General features: G+C 39.3%; 2 protein-coding genes across 5 annotated transcripts in view; both read right to left on the reverse strand.

Annotated features, from left to right (window-relative positions):
• Positions 1 to 15088: 15088 nt before the first annotated feature.
• On the reverse strand, positions 15089 to 17218 carry LOC144215752 (transcription factor Atoh1-like). The gene is made up of 2 exons (XM_077744865.1): positions 16898 to 17218; positions 15089 to 16242 (listed from the first exon to the last, which is right to left on the reverse strand). The coding sequence occupies exons 1-2, from the start codon at positions 17067 to 17069 to the stop codon at positions 15542 to 15544; spliced, it is 873 nt and encodes a 290-aa protein (XP_077600991.1). The 5' UTR covers positions 17070 to 17218; the 3' UTR covers positions 15089 to 15541.
• A 4055-nt stretch (positions 17219 to 21273) lies between these two features.
• LOC144215399 (glutamate receptor ionotropic, delta-2) overlaps positions 21274 to 25273 on the reverse strand; it is a 230902-nt gene continuing 226902 nt past the window's right edge. For 2 of the 4 annotated variants that reach the window (XM_077744290.1, XM_077744288.1), the window contains one exon: positions 21274 to 24156. In XM_077744290.1, coding sequence (XP_077600416.1) covers positions 23695 to 24156 — 462 coding nt within the window. In that variant the 3' untranslated portion in view covers positions 21274 to 23694. The remainder of the gene's footprint in view (positions 24157 to 25273) is intronic. The other 2 variants (XM_077744289.1, XR_013330421.1) reach the window with 2 other exon arrangements.

Genomic DNA, 25273 nt, shown 5'->3' on the forward strand with positions numbered 1-25273 from the left:
CACAATTACTGTTTCTTTTCACATCTAAACGTCAAGTTCGGGCGAACATGCGAACATTCTGCAAAGAAATTAAATCATAAACTTTAAAAATGTACGTGCGATGAGAATGTTTAGACATTTTAAGGCATTTCATTTATATAGAACTCTATCAGTGTTTGTGGCAAGGCTCTTATCAGTTCACAGATGATGACAATTATGCTTATGTTATCTGCACAATATCATTTTCATAACGAATTAGAATGCAATATACCAGCAAGATACTGTTCTCCAGGAATTTCGCTTTTGTTTTTCCTCTCCATGACCCGATCAAATCGCTTTTCTTAAATCGAAGAAATACACTAATTCTGCTCTTATAATGTAAACTTTGCTGCTAACCGAAAAATACATCACACCTGTTGCAAACATCATGTGACTTATTTCATACTATGGGTTGGTCAACTCATTTATCAATTTGGTTATCTATTTATGCATTGTTCATGGTTCGAAGACATTTGAAAATTTTTTTTTAGGAAGACATTAGGCGGGCAATGACTTTTGTGAAGGGCTTTTCTCTCCTCAGGGATCATTATTTGTTTTGACATTTGACATGATATGATGACTGGTCTGATTGGTGGTAAGGTGGCCAAATTGTGAATTCCTGGTAGGAAAAGTCAGCGAAAGGGAAAAACGCGTTAGCTTATCCTCTCAGTTGGCATACTGTTGATGTTGTGTTTGTCTTATTGGTGAGCCCGCACTAATGTCAGTAGAGGAGCGGAGGCTGGTGGACACCACCCGTGGATTCCGTCTCCTATGTTTATCGTCTACTATGTGGCGCTGACTGTGCACACCACTGAATGTGAGAGAATGTTTTAGGGGGGTAGCGGTTGGGCGCTTGTGGAGTTTGGTGCGCTGACAGCCTGGCTTGTGTAGAATTGTGGGAGAAAATGAGCTGACGCGACGGGAGCTGATGTCTGACATGACCCTGCTCGGTGGGAAGCATCTTGGGGATCTACACTGCTGACTGCGTGCGTGTGTGTGTAACAAAGCACTTAAAGTTCCAGAGTGCAACACTTATTAAGGTGTTCCATCTTTGTCTCTTTTTATTTTTCACTGTGACAGCACTTGTTGAGGTTGTACTAAATGGCACAAAAAGCAGTGAACACTTAAATGCCAACTGAACTGAAGTGTTGAGAGATGAGCTCACTTTAAACTGCACTGAAATTTGCTCTAGAAATCAAAGAAATTCATCCATTCATTCTCAATACTGATGTTTTGCTATGTGCCTCTTGATTAAATTGAGCTCAATTGGAAAAGACAAAAAAGTCAGTAAAAAGAAAAAAATTGGCTTCAACGCTTAAAAATGTATTTAATATTATAGCGAGTTAGTGAAAATTCTAGACAGTTTAAAATATTAATATCATGCTTCAAAACGGCAGGAAAAAAACTGCAGTTAAATAATTATTCCATTAAATTAATTGCACTTGTTTAATGATATATTATATATCTGATTAAATGGTTAAAGTTGAAATCTATTCCAGTCAAAGGTAAAATACACCCAACACCTTCCTAAAATGATTTATTGTAAAATAAGCACGTCATTTGTTATTTCATTTCACTGTGTGTGAACTGTGAATGTGATAATGTACTATCATTCATTTAATTGCAATTAGTTGCAGAGTTCTGTTCTTATATCACAAATAGGGGAGCATAACCTAATACCCAAACTGTAAATATCACTGTCTTATCTGAATACAGCCTGTATGTGTGAAACAACCTCTTGATGGACATGACACTGGACTTCTCCCGCAGTGTAACCAAATCTAATTCGTGCCCCCCTACGACTTGCGTGCCCCCCTTTCTCCATATCGAATGGCTCTCCTTGACCTTCTGGTTCTTTGTCGTCGTCGCACTCCCTCTCACTCCCTCCTTTCTCTCTTGTATTTGCTCCTCAAGGTGCATTCACGGCTCAGTAAAGTGATCTACGAGTCCCCCTTGGCCCCTCCTTATTTGGGCTTCTTCCACCATCTCCTTACCCCCTTGCCGCGTCTCGCCGTTTGTGTGATCTTTCCATTCTTTCATGTCTTCACCTCGGTGCCGTGCCTATTCTCCTCTCTCTGCTGCTGCTTTGCCACCAGTCTCTGAGAAATGCCCACAAAGGCCCCCACTGTCTGCTGTGACCCCCTCAATCCTGTCCCAAAGCAGCCAAGCGTGGGGCCAAAGAAGGGGGACCGTTTATTTTGAGCACATTCCCCGAAACCTATCCTCCCTCCCACCTATTTTCTTTTTTACCTTTACCTTCATTTTACTCACTTGCTAGCCCCCTACCTGCGATTTTGTTAAATTCCCAATGGCCGTGTCCCCTCCTGATCCCATTTATATTTTGATTATGGTTCAATAGACCCTAAATTAGATTTATAAAATATACTGTGGGCATATAATTGTCAACAGTTACTATATATAAACTATAAAAGAAAGAGGACCAGCTTTGGTAAACTGAACAAAACAAAATAAAATCTAATTAATGCTGACTTTTTGGGCATGCCTGATTGAGACATACAGGAAATGAAAAGGAACATTTTTCTGGCAAGCTTCAATAACACATTGATTTGGCACACACTGCTGGCATCATAAGCAGCAGACTGAATCTACTATTATTAATGCAAGCTTTTGGTGAAAAATTTATGCAACACTGGAGTTGAGTAAAAGAGTAAAAATACACTTTGCGATTGATTAATATTAGGGAGTCTAGTGATGCTGTTAAAAAGATTTGCATTCATAATTACTACACAATTCTTATGAGGCTAAGTGTCCATGGAATATGAAATTGAAAAGTTGACTTAATCCTTTCCCATGTTGCAGTAGTTTCAAATGTGTTATCTGTAATCCTAAGTGTTTTATTAGACTGTTTCATCTTCCCAACATGTTCATTTTAATTCATAACACTGCATAAAAATAGTCGAAAATTATATTTTATTGTATAGGTGTGTTTCAGGGTGGCTTGTAGCCTTAATTTATTTTTTCTATAACTGACCATTTGATTAATTTGGATACTCTTGAAATAACAAGAAGAATATTCTCCACCCCCCACCACAATTGACTGTCAATCAAGAAGCTAGTCAGTGTGCAAATGTGAGTGGGCTAATGGATTTTGTTGGCAACTCAAGTACCCCCAATGTGGCCCTTCTGTCTGACTGTCTGTTTGTCATGAATGGAATAAGTCAAAAGGTACTTGTTAGCCACTCCACTGCTCTTCTTTATCCTCCTCTTGTATTATCATGGCTGATCAGTGTAGCTGTTGTGTGTGTGGAAGCACACTATCCTCTTTTAAATCAGTCCTGATCAGCACACTCTGGCTGAGGAGGTCATGTTTTCATCCACCTCAATCGGCCCGCGGGTAGATAAGACAATTAGTACCCTGGAAATCAGAGAAGACCCTCTTGGAGGAGAAGGAAGGGGTTTAACAGGGAAATGAAACATGATCACTACCAGGAGAAACATTCTCAGAAAATGCATGAATGCAGTTTTAACAACTTTCACTATTGTTGGAAGACTGGATTTTTATCAATTATATTTCATCGCAAAAATACTTTTGAAGGGGTTTCATCCATTGCAGCAAAGCATTTATTTTTCCCTTTGGAACTGTCATACATGGCATAATATTATGTTGGAAACATATGTAGAGGAGACGGACAACCATTCATGTTCACAAAATGCAAAGAGAACATGAAAAGTCCACACAGAAGGAGCGACCTGGGTTCGAACGCAGGACCCCAGAACTGGGCGGCCAAGATACTAGTGAAGAAAAAACAGTAGAGACAACAGGCCTGCCACCTGGTGGGATTCTGAGACACTCGGACAACGAGAGAGATCATTTTCTAGAATTTGATCATCACATGTATGGTGTAAATTTGTTTGCAATATAAAGTTATTTTCTTTCGTGATGATGCTCGTACAAAAACTTATATCCTGAGGGTCAACTGTATATAGAATATAGAAAGCAACCATGGCACCATGAATTCAAAATGACACCATAAATCAAAGCAGTATGTATTCTCCCTCAGGGAGCCATATAAAGGAATGTACAATAACGTGTCTGCCTCTATTGGCTCCAAGCGTCCATTTAAAGGTAAATTAAATCAGAGTGGACCTGATATGAAAATGAAAATGCCGTCACCCTCTTTTTTAAGATGGGAAAAAAGAAATATGATGAGAAAGCTATTGTGTTAGCCACTTGCACAATCACATCTGTGCCTTTTCGCTCCAGTGCAATAAATGCGCTCAGGGAGCAATAAGGTGTCAATTAGAGGGGCCATGATGAGATTATCGGGTCTGAAGTGGGAAGCTTTGGGGAGCGGTGGGGAATACTGATGAGGGGTAAACATGACAAAACACATTTTGCCACATGTGATGTTTAGTTTAGTTTCATTGGTGACATCATTGGCTGCAGTTCTTTCAACACAACCAGCAATGATGACCTTTTATTATGTTTCAATGTTATTTTTCATTGATTTTATTTTTCCTTCATATTCCACCTTAAACCTCTGCCTGCTTTAAAGGCAACAGTCAGAACAACAGATAAGAGGAACATTCATTCAACTTCCATACGTAAGCCTTGCAGGGGTTGCTGGAGCCAATCCTTGTAGTACAATACTTACAAAAAAGTTACCATATCACTTCTGGAACAAATTAATTTCACAAGTAGATGTCTAAAAAACTGAACTCAAAGGCCAACCATAAATTTCTGAAGAACAGTTTCTGTTTGACTCTTTCTGACAGTTCAATTTTGGCGAAAGATTGATGTCACTGACAAATAAAAGTGATTTGTCAGGTGGCCAATGGACAGTCTTTGTGGGGGGTGTGTATGTGTGTGTGTGAGACCCTATTCCAGTCCTCTGGGTCAGAGTTCCTGACACACACTCACACCCAGCTGGGACACAAAATAATTAACTGTGACTATGATTGACAGACAGTTTCAATGCACACACAAACATGCTAAGGGCATTACTTTCACATAATCAGTAATGCTGAGATGACAGATGATCTGTGTGTTTCATCCATATTCATCCATTTTTATTGTTTTTTTTTTCTCCGAATAAGAGAACTGAATGCATGTAATTTAGACCTGCATACAGAACATTTAAAGGATGGAAGAGGCTCTTTTAAATTCACAGAAGGGCTGCACATGGCCCCCAGGCTATAGTTTGCAAGACACTGGATAATGCCAGACTTATACCTGACTAAGACTACATGATTTTCGTTTGTAGACTGAGTCAGGGATTAGACAAACGAGTTTGTCGTCGTGACACTCTGTTATCCACCAACTGAAAAGTATATAAAGTGGAAAGTGAGGCCAAAGATCAAAACAGCCCACTTCTTAACTGTGTTGACCTGGGACTTCAGGTCCTGTTGTGTTAATCCACTTACACACTCAAAATGGAATAGAACTGGAAGCAATTGAGAGTGCTGGTGGATGGCAAAGTAAGAGTCCAAAGGGATGAGAAGGAAGGTGGTTGGATATACCACCACCTCGAAAGCAGCGGCCATTCGCCTTCTAAACTCCCCCACAGACGATTCCTAGGAGGTGTTGGATGTCTGCGGTGTCACAACTAAACAAAACCATTTGAAAACAAAGTGGGTGGGTGAATGTGCCTCGGCAATCCGAGCTCGCCGCCTTTGTGATCCCGAAGAAAAACGGTCTCTCCAAATCAAGGGGATGGAGTGGCAGGCACGGGCGGGGAGGTGCTGATCTTGGATGGGTGGGAAGGAGCGGCCAAATGGGGGGGCACTTTCAATCCACAAGTTATCCCCCTGTGCACTCACGCGCTGCTTCACACACACATCCATACGCGAGGAAGCCACATTAAACCACAACTTTTACAGAGAAATCATAGTAAATTGCTAGATTCGATTTTACAGAAGCAGGTGAATATTGGTGGATCTTTTTTTGACGTAATTTAATTTTTTTCCCCATAAACATCATATTTTACCAGTAGGTTCATTGTTTTGAATGTTTGGAGGTTTTAATAAGGCAGAGGGTTCACTTTTGTTGCGTGGTTTTCAAATTCCCACCGAAAAAAAGTGCTTAAAACTAAATAATTATCAGTGTGTGGTCAATAGTCATATGAATACCAATTATTATGATAATATAAGGCTTTTCCTTAAATTTTGTTTAAATAGCTTTACTATACTACTTCTACCTGTTAATTATTATAGATAATGGGGTACAATGAACTCAGTTAATAGTAATTTAGGCCCATCACTTTTCCCCCACACCTTATTTGTCTCTTTGTTGTTGCATTTGTGCACTTAGTAGCAAAGCTTTAAATCTCATTGTACTTGTATAGAGACATGAATAATTAAAATACTATAATTCAATTCAATTCTTACTCTATGCTCCTCCACTATTGCTATTAGCCAGTGGTCACTCTTTGGGAAACATTAACAAAGTTTATAATAATAGTATACAATAATAAAAAATGAAAGCATAATCGGTGCGTTAGCAGATCCTAAAAGCGAATATGATCTATAGGTGCTTTTATATTGATATAACGATTTGTTTTATCTGTAGCTCAGCACCAAGTAGCTGTCCTTGGACTGCTGGTTTGGAACCACTTCTCTAGAGCATCATTTGAAGCAGGTTCCATTTTTGCAGTTGTTGTTGTTGTTGTTGTTGCACTACAAGCGCCTGAGGATTGCCCTCAGATAGCGCTAGAGCTGCCACTGGAACGCGGATTATTTCATCCGGGGGGTAGTCGGAGGTGAGGGGCAGTCAAATGTCTCCGGCTGGATGAAAAACGTAGGGTGCCACGGTCCTTGTTGGCAGCTCTGAGTGGTATTTGTTGGAATTCGCAGGCCGCAGCGAGCGGCCTCTCAGGAGACACCACGTGAAGGTTTCCAACTTTGTCTCCCATTTTTTGCAGTGGAATGGGACTATTCATTCTTTATGTAGCAATGCACAGCAGCAGCCTTTGTCAAAATACTCCTTAACATGCTTGAATAGACTTCCATACCTTAGATCACAAAGGGCAAGGAGTCAATTGCTACACATAGAACATGGAGTTCAAGCTCAGAAAATAACACCCCCTCCCTCCACACACACACACACAAAGACACACACATATACAAATAAAGGCATCCAAAGCAGTTTCTAAATAGACATGAAACGACTGAGAGGGAAGGAGAGCCAAAATGTTGGGGGGAAATGGGGACTTTCTGATGCGATTCTGAGAGAAAAGACTGCAAAAAGAGTACAAGAAAAGGGAAAGACAATCTGTTGCATTAAGCTTGGCCTGCACAGTGCCGGCATAGAGTCTTTTCTGCACTCCTCTTTCAGCACAGTGCACCCAGGGGATGGTAACGCTAAGCCCACGTCCATTCTTCCTGCACAAACTCACAAACTTTGATTTCCTATTGGGTTCCTCCTGTTGGGCATTGATGGGGCCAGGAAAATGAAGAGGATGGGGAGAAATAGGTGGTTTAGATGGTGAAAGGCAGGTGGAGAGAGAAGAGTGGAAAAGGTAGAAAAAGGTGAGCAAAGAGGGGTGGGTGGGTGGCGTTCATCTGATCGAACATGTCTACTGGCTACTTCGTGTATTATAATATGGTGACTCCTTTCAAAAAGATCATTTATTTGTGATGTTTGTGTCACGGACATGCTAAGCACATTATTAACCTTATATTCTAAAATCTAATGAACCTGAAAATAAGTTGTCATTGTCATACAAGTATTGAAAGATTAAATGTGTTTTACATTCAAAAACATAAAGGTGTAAAAAAAACAAACTACAATTAAAAAAAAGTCCTTGCCAGAGGAAGCAAACTTTCCTAGTGTAAATGTGGCTTTGGATTCACATTAGTGAATTGGAGCCTATACCATCTCACTTTGGGGAGAAGACGGGCCACAGCCCAGATTGGTCACCTGGTCAGACACAGACAATAATTTAAACTCACAATTACACTCAATTGACTATTTACAGCCTTCAATTAAGCTAACGTGCATTCTTTTAGAATGCGTGACAAAGAAAACCAACTTTAGATAATGCAAACTCCATACACAAGGGACGGAGCAGTGCATCCGCTCATCCACTATAGACGGGTGTCGGTTAAAAGAAGTTTAGGATTACACATATTGTTGTCACAACTGACACTTTATGTTGTATCCTGCATGGCCTGAATTTGGCGGTATCCACTCCCATGAGGGCAATGCATAGACAGAATTTCTACACTATGCAGGGAGTGGATGCTTATTCTTTTGGCCTTTATTCTTTCACCATATTTTGCTGGAGTTGATCCTGTTTGGGATAAGAAAATCGAGGGCGTTTCCTGTGGGCATGTGGCATACAGAGACAATGGGATGGGAAAAAAGTATCTTCTGGATGAAAATTAGTAAAAGATATCTCGGTTGAATATTAGTCACACGTTTTAAAAAATATTGAGGTACAAAAACAACATTTGGGTGTGTTAATCAAGTACTTTCCCATGTCTCGTGTGGGAATGAGGGACAGATATTAAAGTTACTGAGGCGAGACAGTGTTTGGGGACAGAAACATACCGAGAGATACAAAAGAGAACGATGCAGAGGTAGTCAGAGGGAGTGTGATTGATTGATGTGGTCAGTGAGGCGTCACTGATCTCCACAGGGGTTCCACACACAACCCCACTCTCAGTGAAAAGCGTGTGCTACAGCCTTAAGTGTGTGAAGACTCGTTTCACAGCAAAAAAAAAAAGATGAGGATCGTCTGATCAATTACAAATAAATTCCAGAGCAGTAAGAAGTTTTCTTCCTTTGGTCACTTGCAGAAGTTATGAGTTCTGTAGTTTGCCAATATAGAGTAGGTTTTGAGGAATCCCTGAAATATGTTAAGATAAATAGAGTGGTCTATTAAAAGGTCGGTGGACCTGAAAGTGATGGAAGTTATGGAATGTGGGATAACGACAATAAAATGGAATTATAGAAGGAGTCATCTTGCATTCAGGCTGGTCAATCCTTACAAGTGATTCAAGCTGGAAGGGTGTTTGAGTGGTGTTTGAGAGTGTGTGCGTGACACAAGAACATGATACCCTTGTGTGCTCCCTACTTACCCCACTCTGAGGCGCTCCACCCATGCTCAAACTGGGAGTGAGAGTCAGGGTCCCTTAGGAGTTGGACAAGGAGGGAGGAGGGCATCATGGAAGCCATGCAGTCCATTGAGGCCATCTGAAAGGGAACTAAATCCATGCAAAAAGGCTTCAATATACTGTATCCCCTCATCTGAAAACAGATACATGAGAGAGGGGGTGATACAATAGCAGTAGAATTACAGAGAGGACACTGATGTGTGTGTATGTGTTTTTTTTTAAACTTTATACCAAACATGGTCCACTGATACGAGTCTGACAGCCTCTAAATCCACATCTTTCATCTGACTATGCTGTGTCAGGAACCATTTCTTACAGCTTAAGTGCCTGCTTTAATTTTATGAAATACAGCATCTTAAAATGCAATGGTGACTAATCAAATAGAAATGATTTCATATTAACTGCTGCCACACCTCAGGTATACAGTTGCCCAAGTACAGGACATGGTGCTTTGTACACTATGAAAAAATTAAGGTCGTATGAAATTGTAGCCAGGTCAAAAAATGACTATGTACTGCTGTTTTAATGCCACTTGCTGTAGTATTTCATATCACCTTAATTGAATTGATGATTATTTAAATATAGGTAGAAATCTACAAGATAGCATCTGTCAAATAATTGCACATCTTTAATAAACACAACAACTTAATTACTTTCCACTCTCTTGCTTGAATGAATAAGGATTGCTGAAGGAAAAAATGCTTTTGACACAATTGATCACCTGTGGTTAAAGAAAAACCTTCAAGAAAATCCCTTAAAGATCTTCAACGTATGTATTTATGTAATGAAATGTTTTATGGTAATCTTGTCAAACAGTGGTAAAAATGACCCGTACCCTACGTGTCTGTTTATGTGTGTGGAGGCATGCATGTATGTTAGTAGTGAACAAGCACTGACCTTCCTGAACCCTCTTTCATAGAGCTCTCATGTTCCAAGGTGTAAAGAAGATGGAAAAGCACCTCCGGTCATATCACATCCGAATGAGGTTGGCTTTTCTTTTCAAAATTGCAGAATATTGAGATTGCTTCTGCCCTGCAACAAAATAGAAGGAAGTTTTTCAGTTGATTCAATTAATACCAGACCTGCAATAGATGTTGTGCCTGACATGATAAATAACCCTTTCTCTGTTAAACTTGAATAGATGATTTGGAATACTTCCAGTGTAAAGACAAACAGTTTTTTTTATAAGGTTTTCAGATTTGTGAGCAATATAAATAACAATGAATACAAATACAAACAAATAATGTATATAATGGTTGCTTATCAGTCACTGCGTCAAATAGACACGTTTTCCTCATTCATTGCTTGTCACAATAAATGAAATTTAATAAATGAAAGCAGCACCCTCAGTAGAACCATGTTTCATTTCATCACTTTCCTTTTTACTTGTATGTATGAATAAAGAACCACAAACAAATACCGATGCCTCAATTAATCGCAAGTCATCTCACTTTCCTGAAAAGATGAAAACCCCACCTCAAATAAGACGACCCAATGGCATGCATGAGTTGAATAATATGCGCCACACCTAAAAAAAACACATATGTCCCAATAAATAGCCCATCTAATATATTTTTTGAACAACTCAAAGAGAATGAATGTACTTGTATCTCAGAAAACGAATTTGTCACCTGTTGTATTGCCCATATGAATTAATAAACACATTCCAAATAGGCACAAAATTGCCATTGTCTTGAAAATACAGTGCAGAGTTTTTTGTTGAAAAGAAAGAACATTATGCATTCAATACGTTATTACACCGATTATTTGTCGTTGTGGCAAACAATCCAACACACACATACATACACACACACTTGCGAAAAGCCATGTAACGTATTCCAGGGGAGCACCTAGCATTGTGGATAATTGGTGGGCTCATTGTGCTGGGCTTGAATGGCCCGGTTACCCAAGAAGCCTCATGTTGGAACCCTTGTACGTTTGCTTTGAAGGTGGGCCGCACAAAGAGCTGAAGCCCTGCCAGAACAAAGAGCTGGGCGACCCTGCTTCGCCCACAGACATCTTTCATGGAAGGAACCGTGCAGATAAAACGATCCTCTTCCTTCCATGGGTCTCTTGTCATTGTAGAAACCACAGGAAGTACAATGTCAAAATAGTTTAACACCTACTCTTTAGAAGACGTAAAGCCATTAGCCTTGGGACACTCTAACAACAATACAAGACTTCCTTTGTGATATTTGTTGAAGTTTGATACTCCTATCACTTAAAGAAATTCTTGTAAGCAACTTGTGTTACGCAACGACCAGATTCATGGATAATTTTTATGGTGATTCAGACTGATAAGGAAATGCTGTTGTTATTGCAAAGTCCTAACTTTCAAATTCAAATTAATGACAAACAAGCGCAAGCTTGGGCAAAAAAAATATATCTATCTTGTTGCTACAGCTATTAATTAAAGAGAAATTCACAGAATAATGAGGCACTACCGTCATTTTTCAATATAGGAAATGCTTAAATTAAGTCAAAATGAGAATGGGGGGTGTGGTCAGTAGCATAAATAAATAAATAAATATATATGTAAAAATAGTCCGGCTTTCTAATAATTTAAATATCAATCATAATTAATTACATGTGGTGCATAGTTGAATTCTGATTAATATATTTTTGGGGTTTTAAATGCAAAAGTGATTGTATATTTTGCAATAAATTCAAATGTGAGGATTGGTTGTTGCTGGTTGCCCTTCACTCATTCCACAGGGATTAAATATGGCAAAGTCGGTTTATACATAGAATCTAACTTGATCAGGCACAAACTAGAAAATGTGAAATGATGGGCCATTTACACCATGCAACAGTAGTCTCAAACTACATTGACAGCGCACATCATTAACAATTAATAGCCTCATAACTTGCCACTTGTTGTTATCCGACAGGTGCTCAGTACCTCACAGCTGCTCTGTGTGTGATCGCTATGGGTGACGCCGCACAACATACAGTAATACTGGGTTACTGTTGCTAATTAGAGGTGAGACTGCGAGGGGCCTTTTGAAGCCAGAGTGGCCTCCGGTGACCTATACAACTAGTTAAAAAGACATGAACCGAAAGCACATTTACAATATAGGGACATATGACCAGATGAAAAAAGCCACTGTCCAGTAAATGAGCACTTAAGTGACATTTCGGTCACATCACAATGTAATTTGGCACAAATTTGAGGTTTCAGGCCTACCAAATGGGAATTGTTTTCCCCCTTATTGTCACAATTTCACCCGCACGACGGCCTCACACTCTCACCCGCTCCCCTGTTGGACAGCAGATGGAGACTGTGGCCCAGTTCTGCCTTTTGTCCTAAGTCCCCAGAGAGAGACCTCATGGATGTGGCTTTCTTGGACAAGCACACTACTTGCTCAACTCCTGTGAGGCCGTCTTTCATTCTTTCTTTCTTTTCTTGATAAAAGGCAGGCGGTGGAATGTGTACATTGTGAATATATGTATTGAAATGAGGACAAGTTAAACACAAGCCTCTCAACTGGAGGCCTGATCAGTCACTTAGTGAGGCCTTTTGCTTGGTTGGGTATGAAAATATATGTACATTGCTCATTAGAACGATGCTTTAAAGCGACAGTAACTCTGAACAATGGAGAAGGACTAACAATAGAAAGCACGTGTCAAGCTGAAAGATGGCTTGGTCAAAAACAAATGCGGCAAAATAAGTTTGCCTTTTACAGCAGTGTGTTTCTGGTGTGCAGCATTAGATGTCTTAGTTTTCATAACATGAATAATACATGCGTTTGTAACTTCTACCTGCAACAGGGTCACGCCTGTTGTTCCTATTGTACATTTTGTTATAAAGTTAAGCTTCACTGTTTAATTAAAAAAATATATCCAGTTTTGTTTACCTGAATTTAAGTGGAGGAGGTATAAAACAAAAATAGTGCGACACCATTTTTTATAATTCACTGATCCAGCTTTATCCTTCACCATACTTAGCTAAAATATGGAAATTGAGAATTCTACCTACATCTATCTGTCTGTATTGTCCAATAAAACTAATCTATCTATAAATGATCACGCTCAACATCCACACAAACTACAATTTTCTGTGTTTAAAAAAAGAGAAACTTCATGCATTTACATACCAATGCAATCAAAAATATTGTTTTAAATTGCACACCTAATCCGTCTGAAAAGTAATTAATATCAAAGAAACAAAAGTTAAGGTGGAAAAATATGAAATATAGATAAAATATGAAAACTCATTGAAATTGGGTGATGAAATGCAACAAAAATGTAACAAGAATTCAAAACATCATTTTCAACTAAATAATTATATGTATAAATAATTATTCCCATGTAAACAATAACACATTGTTCATTATTATTTCCAACAATATTCATGCCACTCCTCTCATCATCTGCAAGTAGCAAAGGTGATCAAAACTATATAAACTACATGCATATCATCGTTTAATAATTAAACAAGAAGAGGCCATGGTTGGCTGTTCAAAATGCATGAATAATTTCTTGTGTGTGTGTGTGTGCTGTATACTCTGCAGAAACTTTGTGATGAGTTGTAAAGATGGAAAAAAGAATCGGATGGATGGATGGAAGAGGGAGGAGAGGCAAGAGATGCGTGCATCTCCACACCCACATGTTTGTCTGCAGAGAGAACCCACACAACAAACGTGTAATACATGCCCACGCGCGTACATGTGTCCTTAGGGAGGCGAGCGCTCACCAGCTGACAGCGTGCAAACTCCCACTCGGGGGGCCATCCAACACCTCGGCGCATGCAAGGACAAAGGCCGGCAGACAGGAAAGCACGCTCCACGCCGAGACTTGTTCAGCGAACTATAGGAAGGTCTTCATGACACTAGATAAGAAAAATATATATTAAAAAAATGAACACATGAATATGTGCATTTTAAAATGAAAGAAATATCAAAATAAATTATCTGAATGCAACAGCATGACATCTATGCTTTTTCAAGCCCCCTCAACACACACCCCTGCACACACAACATATGGTGATCGAGCACGTGTGATGTTTGTTTATTGTAAATGAACCAAGAGAGGAGATCAGATGTTGAATGTACCGTTAAAACTAATGGAATAGAGATGCCCTTTGGGAACCATATATACACTACATGTATTATCTCTTGGGCCTCTTACAGAGAATAAAGCATTGACAACACAATAAACAAGGAATGACACAGTGGAAGGAAATTCGATTGATGCATAAAGTATTTATAAACCTGGTAAATAAATAAATGATTACATAGACATCAAGAGAGCATCACTATAACAAGGCCAGGGAACATGTTTCATTTTTACTTTGAGACTCAAAGCACTCATTTTAATTTCACATAAAAAGTGAAATGATGTGTACAATTTTAAATGTTAAAACTAGAGTAAAAAAGGTGAAGATAAAATATGTTGGACATAGAACTTTAAGAGTCTTTTTTGACCTGTTGTTCATTAAAAGAAACATTTTTTTTTTGGAAAGAGTACTACGGTGCCGTTTAATTCGATTCGAAAGAATACAAACCCTTTTACAATGCTAATGATTTGGATTAAAGAATGAAAAAAACATTCTACAACAAAACAGAATGTTCAAATTTAGTTTTCATATATATATATATATATATATATATATATATATATATATATATATATATATATATATATATATATATATATATATATATATATATATATATATATATATATATATATATATATATATATATATATATATATATATATATATATATATATATATATATATATCAAGTCAATAGTTTACATTGTATTGACTGTAAAGGTAAGGTGTAAAAAATAACACAGAATTCATGAAGCAAATTAAAAGCAAAGACATCTCTTTCATTTTTGTTTTTATTAATTTCCAAAATCACATAAACAAACAATAAGTGGCAAAATTATAACTTTGTATATTTATATATATATAAACAATATCAAATCAGGAAAAGAAATAAATATACATGTCAGTTAATCTCATCCAGTGAAAGCAAAAAGACACCTATACAAAATGAGCCAAGTTTTAAAAAAGGCAGCAATGATGGCTACATTAAAGTCTCTATGGGTAGAATTGGCAGTACTATGCTACAAAAAAGCAAAAATATATTTTGTCGTTGTGTGGATTTAAGTCATTTGACAAGCCCTTGGCTCATAGGCTACGCATTATTACATTATTAAAGTGCACATGGTGAACTTTTAAAGTTGCAAAACAAAAGTCATGATCCAAACACAAAAGTAAAAATACAAATTAGTGGAAGACGGATCAGCATTTTGGGGGGGTTGAAGTGAAGTGTAGGAAATGGCGTTGAGACCTGGCAACCTCTAATTGGCATGAACCAAATTATGTCACATAGGAATTGTTGTTAAAAAATGTTTGAAGAAAAATTTGGTTGACACTGCATGGTCTTATGTGGTGGTAATATATTGGTTCTATTTTCTGATTTATATTTTAGAAAGACGCTGCGTGGATCTCATCCTCCTCCACTATCATCTCATCCGAGTCACTAAAATGGGACTGTGGGGAAAACTCGCCATCGCTGCGGGGCGAGTCAGCTGGTCCCTCAACACCCATCGCCGCAGGGGAGCCCATGTTGTCTTCCACTTGTAAGGTGGGGAAAGAGGCATCGTCGAAGGTGGCTCGGAGCGATATGGCGTCGATATGTGCGGCCAGCTGACCCTCAGCACAATGGGTTCTTGGCTGGGAGGGCGACCGTGGACCGCAGTCGAATCCCGCTGTAGGGGCCGGCATGGGGTCACTATTCGATGAGTTGGAGGTGGACGAGGACGGAGGATCTTCCAGGAGCTCCGAAAGGGCGTTGATGTAAATCTGTGCCATTTGCAGCGTCTCATACTTGGACAGCTTCTTGTCATTGTCCAACGCCGGAATGACGTTGCGGAGGGCGTCGAAGGCGTGGTTCAGGCCATGCATGCGTCGTCGCTCCCGGGCGTTAGCGGCCACGCGCCTTTGCCGTTGCACGCCATTGCCGGCCTTGCTGGACGGAGCCCTCTGTAGGGCGGATGGATCCTGCTCGACCCCGGTGACCACCAGGCCTTTAAGGCGGCACAAGTCCCGGACTTTGAGCGAGCCCTTGCCCGATTTTCGCAAACTGGGAGGGCTGACTTGACCTACTGAGCCTGGCGAGTCACTCTCTGAAACAGGGAAATAACATTCGTTAATAATCACATTGGTGTGACTTCGACTAAAGTAATTGTGTGACGTTTTCCGACCGCAGAGAAATACATGTCAAATAAAGACTACATGGGTGACGAGTTTACCTAAAAGCACATCATTTTACCAACTTAATCCCACTCAGTGGAATTTCTAGTCAAATCATTACAACTCAATTAACTTCTTCCTTGTCTCTCTTTTCGTAAATTTTAAAAGTTTAGATCATTTTGTAAGTGTTCTGTCACACTAAAGGAAAGTTTTGTAAAACTCCAAATTGATATGGAACATTGCACTTGAATTTCAAGGAATATCCAATTCCTCGGAAAGCACCATCCAGCCCAGTCTTATATTTCCAATTAATAAGTTTCCAGGGGCTTCTGATTTTCCTAATTCTCTCAATAAGACTCACAAATATAATTTCCAAACTTAATTGAACAAAATGAGCCCAATCAACTTTTAACCTTTCGCCTTAATTTCCAATTTTCCATGCACTGTATAAACTCCCAAACACACCTTGCTTAGTGTTAAAATAAGTTTCTAAGACTTCATCATTTTTTTCAAGATGCTATCTATAACTCAGTTCACTTTTCATTTTCAATATGAATCCCACTTGCAAAAAAGTATAAATATACTCACCATTATAAGAGCCGGTGCTGGAGTAGGGGGAATGTTCCAGGTAATCCGCCGAAGAGTCGCGTGTGTCGCAGACGGCGGAAGTCTGCCCCGAAGCGAGCCAGTCGCGTGGGTCACTTTCACAGCTCGCCCCCTTTACGCCCTGACACCAGTCTGCCACGCTTAGGACGTCCATGTTTCCCTCCCACGCGGCGCAAATAACTCCGACAGGTGCTGGCGATCTTAAAAAAACGAACGATTTGGTTTGCTTTTGGCTGCGTGAGGAGGACCGCGAGTCGCGTGTCTCTGGTGTCTGGAGACGCGGCGTCCGCTTAAAAGGTGGCACGCGTCTCGCAGCCCCCCTCCCCACTCAGGTCGCGTGTAGTCGACCAATAAGAAGATGACTAAACGAACAAGGGGGGAGAGAATGACCAAAAGGAGACGTTCAATACCCCCCATTGCAAAGTTAGGCGGTGTATAATATCATTATCAAAGTTTTTCTGCCCACTTTTGAAGCAAAGAAGTGACCTCCCACCCCCATTCAATAAATACACACGTGCACGGTTTTAGTGTGAAGACTGAATCGAGTCATGGAATGGATGCAATAAAAAAAAAAAAAAAACTTTTTGAACTTTTGCATGTCAGCAAACTTTTGTTGTTTTATACAAAAGTGCACAATACAATCCCAGCTTTTAACAATACGATGATTGTTTTTATTGATTCATTCATTTCCTAAACTGTGTATCCTCACAAGGGCCGCGGGGCGCACTGGGGCTCATCCGAACTATGATATTTGAGGTAACCGGAGTACCCAGAGAAAACCCACGCAAGCCGGGGAAACACATGCAAACTCTACACAGTGAGGACCGACCTGCGACCGAACCCTCGATGCTAGAAATGCGAGGCAGATGCCCAAAACACTCATCCGGCGGGATGCCTGTATTGACTCATCTCTCCTACAAAAATTTAACAGCGACGTTAAAGTTTTCCAAAGTCATTTGCAAGACAAAATATAACCCCAACTTTATGGAAATCCACATGGGACACATTTAAAAATACAAATATATATAGAAACATTCAGACAACTTTTTTGTTAATAAATTAAAAAAAACACATGGCTAATTATAACATGCATATGGCCAGCAGTGGTTTCATGTGGATATGAAGTTGAATTTGAAAAAGGGTCAGCGACAAATGGTCGACAGGTATATAAAGCAGAGTGAGCCAAGAGTAGGAAACAAGTCCAAAACAAGACAAGCCAATTTCCTACACAACACAGAGACACAAGACAACACAAGAAAAGGAAGTAAAACAAACAAACCAAATATGCATCTAGCGAAGAATAGCAGAAAACGGCACAAGATTTCAATTTGGCGATAGCGATTAGCAAGCAAATATACCAGCAATCTGCAAAAAACTGCTAACATGGTGAGACCAAAGTAAAAATAAAAATAGATCTGATACTGCAATTTTACCAATGGATATCCTGGTTCCGATTTTGGAATTTTGGTGAAAAATTGTATTCCTATAATACATATAAATTAAAAACGTAGATGCACTATAGAGACTAGCCAAAAGGGAAAAAAGAAACTCTGTGAAACAATGCACTTTCACGTGTTACGAAGTTTGGAAAGTTGTTCCAATGTCTGAGAGTTTGACAATGATAAATACAATTTAAAAAATGACACGTGGGATGTGTGACGCAGAGGGCACACAAACACTTCCTGAGTCTTGCACACACTCTCTCTTTCTATCTCCATTCGGCCAAAGTCTCTAATTTCACCCTGCTATTGTCGTACATGTCTTTTGATCCCAGCCTCGGAACGCCCAGCGAGGCTTTACAGAATGCTTCGGAAACACGAGCTAGGTTTAATGACACACGTGTGTTATAACCGCTGATGCTGCAAATCAATGTAATCGTCACATTGAAGAAGGAAACAGTGTAAATGAGCGATCAAATGACCAAACTTTAAAGTGCAATGGGATCAGTCGTGCATCTACTAATACCGGGTTATTTGGCCTAAGTGTAGCACGCTCAATTAAGGATGTTGAATACAGTACCATTGTGATTCCTGACCACTGTGCCTTGGCAGTTATTTACTAAAAAGACTGTAGCAACTTTTGCAGAGAAACTTAGAGGAAACACCTGAACAACTCAATGCTCTCTCTTCTGCAAGAAAGAGTCATTCACTTTTCTGCCCACCTGTTGCCATTCATTTAGTGAAATATGTTCAATTAAATAAACATGTAAGATCATCCTCGAAGTATTGAATTCATTGCAACATGACTTTTGATCTGAGTAAATAATAAAATCATCACAATCAATATCCCTGAATAAATAAGTGAGTAAAACAGCTAAGACCTAAAATGTCTGAATGCCTATCAATAAATTACATTTTGACAAAACTATTATCCCCAGACAGTTTAATATCATTTAAAAATTCACTTTACAACTTACCTTTCAAATAAGCAGAGCTGAAAAAATGTTATCACTTACCTCAACACAATAAATACTTTTTCTAACAATCCAGGCTAAACTTTGGCCTGACGATAAGTGAGAAATTGTACTTATAGCCACTACTGGACAGGGCTCTGATGTTATGCTATAAAAAAAGAGAAGAAAGATGGGTGGTTTTAAATGAAGGTGTAAATAGAAATATATTCATTTGTAAAATACAATGGGATTAGATGAGGTAAAGTCAGACAAGACAAATGTATTTGTATAGCACAGGTCAACGAGGCCACGGTGGTTTACATAAGAAAATTCTAATATATATTAAGATAATCATTAAAAAACAATTGAAATAGGAAATAGAAATTAAAACTAATAAATGAACGGAAAGAAAAAGTCATAAAATTGTGAAACTGAACAATCACTGCAGGTATGAATGAGCATTTCTGCAGTCCTGATTTAATAACGCTAATTGTTTGAACACACCTCAGCTCTTCAGAAAATGTCCAAAAGGAGACGGGGACATGTGGCACTCTGATGTGACATGCTGGCCACAAATATGCAATATTATATACATATTTGTGCACACCAGCTTTGGCTCTATTAAGATTGTGAAACATTGCAGTAGCTGATGAATGTGACTTAGTAAACAGAAATAGACATGCAATGCATATATACCTGTTGCAAGCAACAGGGTTCCAACCCTCTACTTTTTATTCATGCATCCATCACAAGGGGCGTCGGTCTGGCGCCGAGCGTTCGCCCCCTCTCTCCACCTACACGCCCCCTGTCCAATGGGGCCGGACTGGGCTCCTGAGGCTACCGACAGGTTGGATATTGTAGCCGGCCATTATTAAAGTGTCGCGCTCACAATGGAGACTCTATGTTCTATTGGTCATGCCTGTGGGGGGTGCCTTGGCTTTAGAAGGGGATGAGAGAAGTGTTGGGGGGGGGGGGGGGGAGGCATCCCTCATTCCAGCACTAGGGGAGAAGAGTCTGCATGCTGCGGCTCTTCATGCTCGTCTCCGGGGAGACCGCAACGTGACAGGCACGCGGCCGGAGTGAGGAGGCGCACGAGAGGAACCTCAAACCTGGCTTGTGCTTATTGTAGTTCGGCCTTCAAGGGGCTGCACATCCACACAATAAGCCCATGCGTTTGTCTGAATGAAAACAGGGGCTGTTTAACCGTTTAACTCAATGATTAATTCATTTTATGTAACGCTTATCCTCACAAGGGTCGCAGGGGTGCTGGAGCCTATGCCAGCTCACTTTGGGCAGTAGGCGGGGGACACCCCTGAATTGCAGGGCACAAGGAAACCAACAACCATTCATGCTCACACTCATACCTAGGGACATTTTAGTGAGTTTTTAGGAGTGTACAAACAGACTACCATGCATGTTTTTGGGATATGGGACTAAATTGGAGAACCCACAGAAAACCCATGCAGGTCAAGGAGAACATGCAAACTCCACCCAGAACGGTCTGAACCCATCAGGGATTGAGCCGGCTGTGCTAACCACTCTTACCACAGGCTGCCTTAACTAAATCAATAATAACAAATAATCATAATGATAAAGCAGAATTGTCTCTTAACAATAATTTCCCAAGTTTAAAAAAGTACATATACCTGTCACCTTAATAAATCGAATTGTAATTAAAAGAAATGCACAGATAATCATGTATTTTCTTCTTTTAAAATATGAGTATAGCTCTCAAGGAATAACATTTGAAAATATGCATTGTTTATACCTATGTGTCAAAAAGTTTACCGACCCCTGGTTAAAAAAAACATCTACAGTACTTCATATACTTGCCTTTGCTGACATCTAGTGGTTCATCATCTCCTCAATCCAGTGCTGTGATACATATTCAAGCATTAAAGGGGAACTATAGTACAACCACCCACGATTATGTTTGTCATTATAAAAACGACATTAACCAACCCACTGTAGAAAACCAGTTTATTAGACAAATTATACACAGAAAGCGTTGCCACCTGTAACAGAGGCCCCAGTTTGTTCAGATTTTTAATAATATGCAACACATACAACAAAATAGGCCTATCTTAAATACTGTACAACATATTTCCTTTTTTTTGTTGTTGTAAATGTTATTTTGGAAAATTGCCAAGTAAAATATGTAGTTCTATATGAGAAATTAACAACAAAATATTAACAAATGATGGCTAGATTAATTTTGTGCATGCTTCTTTTTAATGAAGGACTTTTTTTTGTTATTTAGCCAGCAAAACTAACAGATCCCCCCCCCCCCTCCAAAAAAAAAAGAAAAGAAAAGGACCAGCCACAACTACCCACGAAAATGATATCAAATTTAACTGAAAATGGTTCAAGCAAAGGGGCATTTACATATTGATGTTATTCATGTAAGGCAGACTTTCCCAAACTTGTCTTCGGCACCCAAAATATGTCTCAACTATTTATGTATTCAAATATTTTGTCTAGCCGACTGCAAAATATTTGAAAAAGATCTTAAGTCATTATTCATGTTGCAGTAAATTGAAATAAATTGCTATTGCAATACATTTCAGGAGGAATACTCTTGGGTGCTGAATTGGCAAAAGTTTAAGAAGCGCTGTAAGTAATAAATGTTAAAAAAAAAACTAAAACAGTGGCCTCTTCATGACAGTTTTCTTTTTGTATAACAAAAATAGCATTGGCATGTAAAATATACATTTTTTTCCATTAATAATGTTTTTTATTTATACTAAATAAAACTCTTAGTAAATGTTTGCGTCCTATTTTGCCATTCATTAGCCATATTGCAGCCTAACATTATAAGAAATAAAACACCTAATAACATTTGCTCCTAAAACACTGTTGCATGGACTGAGTTTTCTATGCACAATGTTTTTAGTTAACTAAAAAAAATTGCTCTAAACAATCATATCAATTAAGTGTCAATGAAAACCAGGTGGCTTCCAATTGAACTCTCCTCCCTTGAAATACTGTTCTGCATTTCCTCTTTCACAATTAAAATGTACCTTAAAGGTGTTGTTGGAAATAATTGGCACTTTAAAATCAAGTTATAGAAAGAATACACTTTACATTAGAACAAGAGAAGATATTCTGAATTAATCTGCCATTTGGTGTTTTCTGCTAAAGGAGGACATTTGTGGATGGAGTGGCAGTTGTGAAAGACTAAATTGGCGTATAAGGCCTGCTCTGAAAATGCTGCTCAAGACAAAACCCATTGCACTACTACTCGTTGCTCATAAGAAATGGATTATCGAGTCAAAACATAAACCTTGGAGAATTATGCTTTACTACGCCATTGAAACTAAAGAAAAAATGTAAGATTTGAATGACGTGTGAAGCAAAAAAACAGACTACAACACTCGTTTAAGTAGTTCAAACAAGTAAACAGCTTGGAAATATGTCCTTTTTTTTGTATTTACTGACCCCAACACATTCCACGTGTTAATTTCTTTTCTGAAAACAAACTTCATAAAAAGACATATAGTAAGCATTGAAATTCTTTCTATTAGATATATTCTTTTGTTTTTTTTTCCACCTTCCGTATTACCTTTTTGAAGAGTCTGTCAAAATATCTCACCATGAATTTGAAAAGCAGATAACACAGTAGGTACCATGAGAGGAAAAAATAAAATTAGGTCAGCTCGACATACAATCACTTACAGGTCTTTGGGCACTGGTACAGTGCAGTGGGATTCACATGGCGTCTTCAATGCGCATTCAAGAATGGACATGTTGATTTTCAAGCTGACACACCAAAATGACCAAAGTCATTTTTTTTTCATTCAGATGCACTATCAAGGGAGTTTTAAAGTACATGAGGAAAGTTTTTGACTCCGTGCCCTTGTTCCCTACTTGGGTCCTCTTGATCCATTGTGTGTGAGCTTATTTTAAGAAGATGATGGGACATTTTGTAGTACTCCTTAGGATTGAGATTGACTGTAGATTGTTTAGACGTGTTGTTTTCGGGCTAGAACACCACCAAAGTCTATCTACAGTAGCAGTAGAAGTGTGTTCAGATGTTTTTTTTCAGGCAGGCAGTCTTCATGTTAGGGACCAAAAGATCAAACACACCCTCAAAAGTACACCGCCTCCTAACAATTACAAGATCACTACAAATAAAGCAAAAAATATCAATCTGTGGACCCTGTCCGATGTGCACCATTAGCTAGTGTACGCCAAGTAGAACCCCTGTACCTCCTGCCTCCTCATATAAAATTGAATCATCTAAGCAGAAATTGAAAACATAAAATTTCCTATGTACATAGATGTCTATGCGCCGAGTTTTGATCTTAGTAATTTTTGATTTACAACCCCATTAAGTTTGAACTCACCCCTATTGATCTTCTTACCAAATCATTCTCTAAACAATCACTTAAATGGACGTGCCTCTATCTGGGTCGTTGCCATAACCGAAGTTAGGTCCCGGACCCGTGGGCTGGTAGGGGATAGAGGACATTGTCTTAATGGGGCTGCGGAAGAAACCACCGTTGGGGGCCCTCTGCCTAAAAGGGCCGACCCCACTAGTTCGGTGGTCCTGGAGGATGCCTCCCGCACCGCCGCCGCCAAAGCCGGCGGAGAACCCGGCCGCGGCTTTTGCGGACAGGCTGCGGCTGAGGGTCTGAATTTGTTCGGGAATGAAAGTGGTAGTGGTGATGTGCGTGTTGCGGAAGTCGCTTATCTGCTCGAGGGCTTGGCGGGCGACGGGCAGTGTGTCCATGTCGAGGGGAGTCAGATCGACGGAAGAGGTGGAGAATTGCTTGTGGGGGCTTTCATCCTCTGTGCACAGGCTGTTAACCCGGCGGTGTAGGTGCTCCAAGTCGATCTCCTTATCGTCCTGTAGGCGAAGGAGGGGGAACCAAGGGAAGGAGGAGGATGGAAAAAAGAAAGCCGTGACAGTTGATGGTCCAAAAAGAGTAGATGAATGTAAACGGGAAGATTTTAAGAGATTTAAAGAAAATTTCCGAACAAACGGGGAGCATGTGAAGGCCAAAATGGAAGATTTGATCATGTAAATAATTGAGATGAGTTCAACAGAAATGGGTTGTTGAAAAGAAGGGATCAGTAAAAATGAATAACAACCAAACCAACAGGTCATCGACAAGAGGTGAGTAAAACACCATCGACACGATGCCAATGTGGTTACAGAGGATGAGTATCCACGCATGACATCACAATCATTAGGTGTAGGATGAGCATGAGGTGGTGACCATGAGGGTTAAATGTCAAGAAGGAGAAAGGGAAGATGGGAGGGAACACTGTGGTCAGGATACTGAGAAAAAAGAGAGAGCGTAATATACATACACTTCTACAAAGTCTCTAAAGGGAGTGCAGAACCTGGAATACTGGGTCAAAACACGCACTTTTGATACATGCTTTGTGATTCCAGCGTGAACACCAACTACATATATGTGCACAGGTATATCTTATTAAAATGCTTCAAAGGCAGGAAATACTTAACACTGCTTACCACAACCACTTCATCTGAGAGTCCACATTGAGACTGACATCTCGTTTTCATGTGGATGCCTTTGAGTTTCACATATTGCATCTAAATTTATTGATCAAGTGATTCATACAGTGGAACCTCCAATCAAACTCCCCAAAGTTGTGGAAGGAAAAATTGTCAGCAATTCTTGAAAGACTTTAGCTAAACGCATTTCCAGTTTTTTATGACACCACCAATGTTTGAATAAATGAGTGTAATTCTCAAACTATAATCTGCGACATTTTCGCTTCGCTTTGAACCGTTGTCTTGTAGTCTATTTATGCATTTGTATAGGCTAATGAAGTATATGTATTTTGTCATAAAGGTCTCAAAAATATGACGTGGAACAATTGCAGTGTCTGTGGTGATTTTCTATGAAAATTGGTGGTTGAGATTTATGGTTACATAATTAATACACTAAGTGCATTATTTCTGAAGGATAAAAATGTTTTGAAATTAAAACAAT

The sequence above is a fragment of the Stigmatopora nigra genome, chromosome 22, assembly GCF_051989575.1.
Source record: "Stigmatopora nigra isolate UIUO_SnigA chromosome 22, RoL_Snig_1.1, whole genome shotgun sequence".
Taxonomy (NCBI): domain Eukaryota; kingdom Metazoa; phylum Chordata; class Actinopteri; order Syngnathiformes; family Syngnathidae; genus Stigmatopora; species Stigmatopora nigra.

What these genes read in the sequence shown, in the direction of transcription:
- LOC144215752 (XM_077744865.1), bottom strand. Translation starts at nt 17,069, where the DNA reads ATGGACGTCCTAAGCGTGGCAGACTGGTGTCAGGGCGTAAAGGGGGCG. An exon ending in CAGCACCGGCTCTTATAATG is followed by an intron (nt 16,243 to 16,897) that starts GTGAGTATATTT and finishes TCCCTGTTTCAG; the next exon opens with AGAGTGACTCGCCAGGCTCA.